The sequence below is a fragment of the Rhincodon typus genome, chromosome 35 (genome assembly GCF_021869965.1).
Source record: "Rhincodon typus isolate 14 chromosome 35, sRhiTyp1.1, whole genome shotgun sequence".
In the NCBI taxonomy this organism is placed as follows: domain Eukaryota; kingdom Metazoa; phylum Chordata; class Chondrichthyes; order Orectolobiformes; family Rhincodontidae; genus Rhincodon; species Rhincodon typus.
This window is the reverse complement of record NC_063366.1, coordinates 23,785,248-23,794,765: the sequence shown is the minus strand read 5'-3', so window position 1 is coordinate 23,794,765 and position 9,518 is coordinate 23,785,248. Positions and strand designations below refer to the sequence as shown.

Here is a 9,518-nt window from a genome sequence, read left to right as displayed (position 1 = left end):
GGGGGGGGGGCAGGTTCAACTCAGAGGGGCACTGGATGGAAGTGGGGAGCAGGGATAGGGGGAAAGAGAGGAGATTGGGCACTGGGGATTGGTGTTTGCTTGGAGAGCTGGTGCAGGCCTGATGGGCCGAATGGCCTCTTTCTGCACAGTGCCTTTCCTGCGACTCAGTAATTGTACCGACATTCCTTACTGTGACAAACTGTGAAATCCCAGTGGGAAGACAGCCCATAGTTACCAAGAACGGCTCAGGGACGTTGATCAGAAAGCCATTATCGTCCATGATGTTTATAAATTCGAGATTGTGCCTCAAGCCCACTTCATAATCGTTCTGGTCGTGAGCTGGGGTGATTTTTACGGCCCCTAATTTTCAAAACAAGAGCAAAGACTAACATTACAAACAGTTCGACAGATGCCAGGCAACTGCTCTCACAAGTCAACCCCCAAATATTTCAAGATTTCGCCAACATGGTAGAACTATCCACCTGCAATTTGTCACAAATACAAGTAACGCCCCACTCGCCCTCCCAGAGACCATCATGTCTGACCCAGCCTGGACAGCGTCGAGGGAATGTTGCTGGGATTAAAAAAAAACAGGTACATACTGTCCTCGGGGAGAGGGGCATTGTCATTTTATTTAAATTAATCGACGGGACGGAGGTAAATGAACAAAAGTTTTTCTTTAAATCACTCACAGTACTTGCATATTGCTGGGCCAGACCAGCATTTAATGCCCATCCCTAACTGCCCTGTTGCTGCTGGTCTGGAGTCGCATTCCTTCCCTAAAAGGACATAAGCGAACCAGATGGGATTTTCCCCAGTAACCAACAATGATCTTCCCCGAGAGTGAACTGCGAGGGAATTTCTGCTGCTCTGGATGTCGGAGAGAGAGGGGCTTACGGATGATGCAGTGATGGAGGCGATCCAGGCAGTGGTAAGGTCCGCACACACAGTGTCAGCAACCAGTGACTACTGACCTTCTCAGAAACCATTCCCAAAATGGATCACCTGGTCACGTTGCTGTTAGTGGGAGCTTGCTGTGCACAGACACTCACACTCACACTCAAATCCAAATCCTCGCCTGCTTTCTGCTGTACCAGAGGGGCCCTGGGGACCCTACCTGTTCCAAAACTCATGTCCACAAACTCATCGAAGACGATGGCCATTTTTCGGTTGCAGAAAGGATGAACGACAAACTTTCCTTTCAAATTCTACAGGGAAGACAGCAAAAACAAAAAATTTTCACTTCAGGTTTATGAGAAAAGTGGTGAGCTGTACCATGAAGTATAAAATTCCCTGAAGGTGCTGTTCCCTCTCCCATTTCCCCACTGGTTACCTCCTTTCTACACAACAGGATGCGAAACCACGTTAGGGGAGGGTCAGACTGAGCAGGAGAAACTGGTTCCGTGGGGCGGAGGGGACACAGATGTCAGAGACTTGGCTAAAAACTAAAGGGAAGGTGATTTGTTGCCTTTCAGCATCCAAAAAGGTGGGGCAGCTCAGTGCTTAGCACTGCTGCCTCACAGCATCAGGGACCCGGGTTCGATCGCACCCTCGGGTGACTGTCTGTGTGGAATCTGCACGTTCTCTCCCCTGTGTCTGTGTGGGTTTCCTCCGGGTGCTCCGGCTTCCTCCCACAGTCCAAAGATGTGCACAGGCTAGGGTGAATTCCACCATCTGCTGTGGCGGGATTCAAACCCAGGTCCCCAGAACGTTACCTGTTAATCCAGAGATTAACAGCCCAGCGATAATCCCACCAGGCCATCGCCTCCCCAGTTGATAACCTACAGTGCAAACCGGGAGACACAGTCTCGTTATTGAAGTTCCTTTTAAGTGTGAGGGGCTTTACCTTACACAGTTACACAGGTCAGAGACCTCAAATACTGTGGAGCGGGTTTCCTGCTCATATTCCAGATAGATTCGTGATCAAGTTGGGAAATCAAGGGACGTGAGGCCCCATCCATGACCCTATTGGATGGTGGAGCAGGCTGTAGGTGCTAAACAGCCGACTCCTGTTTCTGATGGTCTTGTGGGCTCCCTCCTATGTTTATCTGACAGCCCCCACCCACCTCCCCACCCTGCCCTGCTCTGGGTGTTACCTGGTATCTGGGGTCCCGAGGGTGCACAGCAACTGCGGTATCGCCCAGCATGGTCTCAATGCGAGTGGTAGCCACCACCACCTCCTCATCTGTAATGAGACAGCAGAGGGCTTAATGGGCCAAATGGCCAATCTCCACGCGACAGTACACTGCACTGTTACGCCCGGATGGAATCTGGCAGGACCGAAAAGCCACGCTGACCAACCCCCCGCCCCGATCCAAAGCCGCGAGCGCCCGGCCAGGAACAGCGCGACTCACCCGACCCATCGATCTTGTAGGCAAAGGAGACGAGGACCCCGAATTCCACCTTGTCCTTGTAACTGGGCACAGGGAGCAGGGTCCGTCCTGCCAGCTCTTTCTTGTCCACCTGAGGAGGAGGCAAACACACCTCAGCGCGATTCTCACCCAGGCCGGGAACAGAGCTGCCTCCATTTCCCACCCCACCCCCACCACCCGAAACTCCTGACCAGTTCCCCGTCCCGCTCTTCGTGAGCAGACCCCCTCCAACTTTCTGCTGCTCTATCAATGCAGAGAACCACTTTGGTGCTTGCGTGGTGAGAACGCAAGGTCTAGCAGCTGGGGAAGGCCATTCAGCCCCTCGGGTCTGCTCCGCCATTCAATTACCATCACGTCGGATCTCATCTCGCACCCCACACCCCCCACCCCCCCTCAGTGTTGCCCACTGTCCCGGGCTGCGTCACACAAGCAACAGAGAGATCGTTGGGACAAGCTGCTCAAACAGTTATTCCAGATTAGTTTTCAGGAATATTTCAAATGCGCACTTTCCAAAAACCCACCCAGAAGGACAAGGCACACATGAGAACACCAGCACCCCCATCCCCCCAGAGCCACTCCCCATCCTGACTTGGAAATATATCGCCGTTCCTTCAGCATCGCTGGGTCAAAATCCTGGAATTCGCTCCCTAAGGCACATTGAGAGTCAACCCACAGCACATGGACTGCAGTGGTTCAAGAAGTTAGCTCACACCCCCCACCTTCTCAAGGGGGGCAACTAGGGACGGGGCAGTAAATGCTGGGCCCAGCTAGTGACACCCACGTTGCAAGAACGAATATAAAAAACAATTCCACTGGAATCAAACAGGGCCACCGTGCATAACGTGGCAGGGTGACCAAGGACAGGAACTGAATAACCAAGGATAGCGAAAACACGAAGGCAAATTCTTATTGGATAGCATCAGACTGGGAGACCCAGTGAGACCTGAGGGTCCGTTGTGCGCCAGTCACCAACAGCAAGAATGCAGGGGCAGTGGGAGGTGACATCAGCAAATGGGATGCTGGTCTTAGAGCAAGGGGATGGAGTACAGGGGCAGGGATGTCTTGCTGCAATTATGCAGGGCCGCGGTGAGACTGCGCCTGGAGTATTGTGTGCAGGTTTGGTCTCCTCCTAGGAGGAGGTGGTATGTTGGTCTTGGAGGGGGTCCACAGAAAGTTCACAAGAATGATCCCAGGGACGAAGGGCTTGTCACGAGGAGTGGGTGAGGACTCTGGGTCTGTACTCAATGGAGTTTAGAAGGATGAAGGGGGTGGGATCTGATTGAAACTTACAGAACACTGAGAGGCCTGGGTAGATTGGACATGGAGAAGATGTTTCCATGAGTAGGAGAGACCAGGGCACAGCCTCAGAGAGAAGGGGCGAACCTTTAGAACTGAGATGAGGAGGAATTTCTTCAGCCAGAGGGTGGTGACTCTCTGTGGGACTCTGCCACAGAAGCGGGTGAAGCTATTGAGTGCATTTAAGACAGAGAATGAGAGGGTCTTCATTGGTCAGGGGGTTCAAGGGTTATGGGGAGAAGGTAGGAGAATGGGGCTGAGAAACACATCAAACTGGGTGGCAGGCTCGGTGGCCTAATTCTGCTCCTTACAGAAAAGTGCAGGGATTAGGAAAGGCCCAGCAGGGCAGGCCCAGTACCTCGATATCAGAGATGGCAGAGTTGAGCGTGCAGGACCAGTTGACCAGTCGCGTGCTGCGATAGATCACCCCCTCGTCGTGCAGCCTGATGAAAGCTTCCTCGACCGCTCTCGAGAGTTTCTGTGGAAGGAGGAGACCTCACCCATTAATCTTTCACGTCCCGGGCTGACCCCCACCACCCCCTAGCAGATGGGAGGGGGTGGGGACAGTGGTTGGGTGGGAGGGGACCCTCTGTACAGCAATGCCCAAGCCCCCCCGACCCACCCCACAACATACAGCGGACTCGAAACTAACCCTGCTCCCCAACCCCTACCCCCGAGCCACAGCTCCACGGACAATGCTTTGTAACATTTCTTTCAGGTCAAACACGGGGTCGGGGCTTAACGACCAACGACAGGAGATTTCTGCTCACGACGTGAATAGGGGGGCGGGCCGAGACCATTCGGTCCCTCGGATTCTCCTCACCGTGCTGCCCCACTGTGGCTGAGCTGCCTCTGACCCATTTTGCTGCTCACTCCCCCCGTAACCTCCTGAGACAGAGATCGCATTCTGCATGCCCCGGGCCTAAAACGTGTCCCCGATGCGCCCCCCCCATCCCCCCCACAATGGGAAGTTTTGGTGGGGGGAATGGGGGCTGGTGCACAGGGAGCCTGACTGTTGCCCACTGGGTATAGAAACGCCTCTTTTCGTCTCGACTCTGAACGAAAGCCTCAGTGGTCGGGGGTTTAACAGTTTTTATCACTGACACAGCGCCTTCCGTCTTCCCCTTTCCACCCTCTCAGATGTCAGGGGCATTCGTTGCCCTGATAGGCCTTAGGTTTAGGGTAAAAGTTCGGCACAACATTGTGGGCCGAAGAGCCTGTACTGTGCTGTACAGTTCTATGTTCTATGTTCCCTTACTGCCCCTGAAAGCGAGCGCCTTGCTAATAGGGAAGGCAGTGGGGGTGGTGATGGCCTAGTGGTATCATCGCTGGACTATTCATCCAGAGACCCAGGTAACGTTCTGGGGACCTGGGTTCGAATCCCGCCACAGCAGATGGTGGAATTAAGAATCTAACAATGACCGTGAATCCATTGTCAATTATCAGGAAAAACCCATCTACATCACTAATGCCCTTTAGGGAAGGAAGCTGCCATCCTTACCTGGTCTGGCGTACATGTGACTCCAGACCCACAACAATGTGGTTGACTCTTAACTGCCCTCTGGGCAATTAGGGATGGGCAATAAATGCTGCCTGGTCAGCGACGCCCTCATCCTATGAGGGAATTTAAAAAACCCACATCCCATGAACAAACAGCCAACAACACAGACTGCAGTCACTTAGGGAATGCAAATTTCCTTCTCTAACGGTCAAGTGATTTTTTTTTTTAAACGACAAATGACAGAAGTTTCCCCCATTACTGAGCTGGGAATTTCAGATTTGTTCAATTTCAGCAGGGGCTGTGTTGGGATTCGAACCCGGCGTCTCCGTCCTGGGTCACATGTCCAGTGATGATACCATCTCACTGCCAACTCCATCCTTGGAGAAACGACACAACGGGAGGACAGGGCTGGGAGCAGAGTTGCAGAGTCATTCCTAATCCCAGACCATCCCCCTCAGCGGATAGCAGCCTGTCCCGGAATACTCACTGCGTCCATGGTGAAGCAGGCACGATCCCAGTCCAGAGAGGAGCCCAGTTTCCGCAGCTGGTGGTAAATCCGGTCGCCTTTCCTGCCCAAGGAAGGAGGCAGGGAGTTAGGAGAGCGCGGGCCAGGCCGAGAGTTTCATTAATAAAAACAAAACCGCAAGGCAGTCCCCTGCATTCAATGTGGATCCACCCAAAACAAACATGGGTCAGGGTTCCCTCCAGATCTCCGATACTGGCTGCGGCTCGGCGGGGATGGAGTATGGCCCACGCAAGAGCACTGCGCCTCAGCGGACAGTACCACCACGGTGCCAAGGGAGTGCCACCCTGTCCTCCTGGACAAAGCGTCAAAGTGGCTCAGGGTTAGCTCCAAGACCCAAGGCAGGGAAGGGGGGATCCCCGACAGCCCCGAATGACATCCCAAACCAGGTCAGAAACGGAACGGGAACCGTGGGATCCTGCTGTGCAGTCAGGGGCCATTGCGCTGCTCCACGTCAGTGCAGTCTTTGGGGTTGAGGACTCTGAGCCAGTCCCGAACCCAAATGCAACAAGATCTGGACCATATCCAGGTTTGGACTGAAATATGATGAGTAACATTTATGCCACACAGATGCCAAGCAACGACCATATCCAACACGAGAGATTTTGTTTTTAAACTCACTGGTCAGTCAAGGGCTGAGCCAGTATATACTATCCTTCCCCAGTTAGCACCATGCATTCCCCTTTCTATCAACGTCCAGGGGGTTACCATTGGCAGGAAACTGTGCTGGGCTTGCCACGTAGATACTGAGGCTGGGAATCCTGTGGTGAGTAACTCCCCTCCTGACTCCCCAAAGCCTGTCCCACTGTCTACAAGACACAAGGCAGGAGTGTGAGGGAATACCTCCCCCCTGCCACTTGCCCCTGGGTGGGGGCAGCTCCAACAACACTCAGGAAGCTTGACACCATCCAGGACAAAGCAGCTCCCGCTTGATTGGCACCACATCCACAAACATCCCACTCCCTCCCCCACCGACGCTCAGTCGCAGCAGTGTGTACCATCTACAAGATGCTCTGCAGAAACTCACCAAAGATCCTCAGGCAGCACCTTCCAAACCCACGACCCACTTCCATCCAGAAGGACAAGGGGCAGCAGATACATGGGAACACCAGCCCCCTGCAAAGTGCCCTCCGAGCCCCTCCCCATCCTGACTTGGAAATATATCCCTGTTCCTTCAGTGTTGCTGGGTCAGAATCCTGGAATTCCCTCCCTAAGGGACATTGTGGGACAACCCACAGCACATGGACTGCAGCGGTTCAAGGAGGCAGCTCATCCCCATCTTCTCAAGGGGAGCAACTAGGGACGGGGCAATAAATGCTGGGGCCAGCCAGCAATGGCCATCCCCTCATCCCAACAAGACGGAGATCCGCCAGCCCCAGGAGACAAGACCCACAGTCACAAAACAGCACGGGGCTCCAACCTTGCCATCCACTATGGAACTGCAAACTAATCAGAGAGCTCCTGGCCTGTGCAGCCCCCCCACAGAGGAAGTGCCAACGGCCGTACTCACTCGTTCTTCCACTTCCACACTTCCTCGACGAAGCTCTGCCGGCCCAGGTCGTGCCGGGTCTTCCTGGACTGGCGCCACAGCCGTTTCTCCACCACTACCTGTGTGGCGATGCCAGCGTGATCACATCCCGGGTTCCACAGGGTGGTTTCTCCGCGCATTCGGTGCCTGGTGGGTGACAGGAGCAGAAACCAGGAGGGAGGAGGAGGAGGAGCGGACAGGACCCCAGTCAGCGCGCTCTACCAGGGAATGCCCCGGCCGCTGGGAAAGATGGGGGCGCGGGGACACCGGGGGAATCGCGGGAGGGCTCGGATCCGGAGTCCGTCTGCCGATCGGGGCTCAATTCCGGGTAACGGAGAGCAGCCGCTGGGAAGGACAGGGAATGCTTGCATCGCGGCTCTTGTGGGACCACGTATGGGATCGGGTTCTTCGAGGGGCATTCGCAGGCCACACGTCTGTCAATCGGGCAGCTCCCCCCCACACCCCCAACCCGTGTACAATCGACAACACTCGACAACCCTGTCTCCCCTCCACCATCCCCCCTTCTACCAGGACAACAAACTCACTCCGGATTTGCCCCAAGCTTCCCGGCATTCCCAATCCAAGTCAGAGCGCATGGCATAGCCCTGATTATCCCAGCGTGGGGCAGATGGTGGGGAGGGGTGGAAACAGCAGGGAACCAGGCCATGATCAGATTGGCTACAAACTTTGTGGATGGAGGACAGCACAGCCCCGAGGGGGGAATGGCCTACTCCTGAGGCCTCCCGCGTTCCCGACTGCTCACTGCTCGTGTCCGTCAACCGGCGGAGAATTCCGAAATAGCTTCAGTTATTTTTTTGTTGAAGGAGGGGGGCGGGTCTGGGGGTTTCTGTCAGCGGATGGGGACCGCTCACCGCACGGGACGTTCCCTAATCGGAGGCAGACGGCCCAGTGGGAGTGGAGGGGGTGGTCTCAGCAGAGGGGCATTACCAGCGAGTCAGAGAATCCTGGATTGCGTTGGTGAGAGCGTGGCCCAGATGCAGGGATCCTGTCACATTGGGCGGAGGGATACAGATCATAAACGTCCCCTTCGGGTTCGGCTCCGAGATACTGTGCTGTGGGGTCAAAAAAACAGAACAGAATCTTATCCGCATGCCTCCGAAACAAACACAAATCGGATTTAAACAGATCGAATCTGAAACTGTTGCTCCATCATTCTTTTACGGTGTCCGGACCCCCGGCTGGGCCCAGCATTTATTGCCCTGTCCCTAGTTGCCCCCCTTGAGAAGGTGGGGGTGAGCTGCCTCCTTGAACCGCTGCAGTCCATGTGCTGTGGGTTGACCCACAATGTCCCTTAGGGAGGGAATTCCAGGATTCTGACCCAGTGACACTGAAGGAACGGCGATATATTTCCAAGTCAGGATGGGGAGTGGTTGGGAGGGGAAGTTGCGGGGGGCTGGTGTTCCCATGTATCTGCTGCCTCTTGTCCTTCTGGATGGAAGTGGGTCGTGGGTTTGGAAGGTGCTGCCTGAGGATCTTTGGTGAGTTTCTGCAGTGCATCTTGTAGATGGTACACACTGCTGCGACTGAGCGTCGGTGGGGGAGGGAGTGAGATGTTTGTGGATGTGGTGCCAATCAAGCGGGAGCTGCTTTGTCCTGGATGGTGTCGAGCTTCTTGAGTGTTGTTGGAGCTGCCTCCATCCAGGGGCAAGTGGGGGGTATTCCATCACACTCCTGCCTTGTGCCTTGTAGATGGTGGGACAGGCTTTGGGGAGCCAGGAGGGGAGTTACTCGCCACAGGATTCCCAGCCCCTGTTCTTGAACAGAAGAAAATGTCCCGAGACATTTCACGAGAGCAGCTGTCAGTGGAAATCCCAACAGCAATGAGCTGGCCGGCTGTGGAAATAGTCACTGTCAAACATGACACCCTATTCAGCCAACATCCACTTGCTGCTCCCCCGCGCGCCAAACCCTGCAGTCCAGCCGTGGGCCCTGGAACAGCGATGCGCTGCCCCGTGGAACTTTCCAGAAGCACATGCTGGGCTGACAGCTACATCGCCCACAGTAAACCTGTTAGTCCAACACTTACCGTGTATTCGGGTTTGAAAAAGCCTTGCTTTTCCCACCAGGGGTACCAGGCTGCTTCGACATACTGTGGGCTGTAGGAATCCGGCATTGGGCAGGTCACATCTACAGAAGTAAACAACAGCACGTGAGGGGCTGTAGCCTGCACTCCGAACAGCGGGAAGTCTCCTGGGTGGGTGCGGGTTGGTGGGGGGTGGAGGAGAGTCGTGGATGGAAGGGGGGGAGGTGGTGTGTGGATGGGTGTGGAGGGTGTGG

At 54.9% G+C, this 9,518-nt stretch overlaps 1 protein-coding gene across 1 annotated transcript in view; it reads right to left on the bottom strand.

Moving 5' to 3' along the window:
• Window positions 1-9,518, bottom strand: part of vars1 (valyl-tRNA synthetase 1) — a 22,464-nt gene that overhangs the window by 2,934 nt on the left and 10,012 nt on the right. Inside the window, exons 6-14 of the mRNA XM_048616690.1 lie at window positions 9,268-9,405; window positions 8,169-8,293; window positions 7,203-7,367; window positions 5,657-5,738; window positions 4,027-4,146; window positions 2,355-2,463; window positions 2,097-2,185; window positions 1,118-1,208; window positions 236-360 (exon numbers count right to left, since the gene is read on the bottom strand). Coding sequence (XP_048472647.1) covers window positions 236-360; window positions 1,118-1,208; window positions 2,097-2,185; window positions 2,355-2,463; window positions 4,027-4,146; window positions 5,657-5,738; window positions 7,203-7,367; window positions 8,169-8,293; window positions 9,268-9,405 — 1,044 coding nt within the window. The remainder of the gene's footprint in view (window positions 1-235; window positions 361-1,117; window positions 1,209-2,096; window positions 2,186-2,354; window positions 2,464-4,026; window positions 4,147-5,656; window positions 5,739-7,202; window positions 7,368-8,168; window positions 8,294-9,267; window positions 9,406-9,518) is intronic.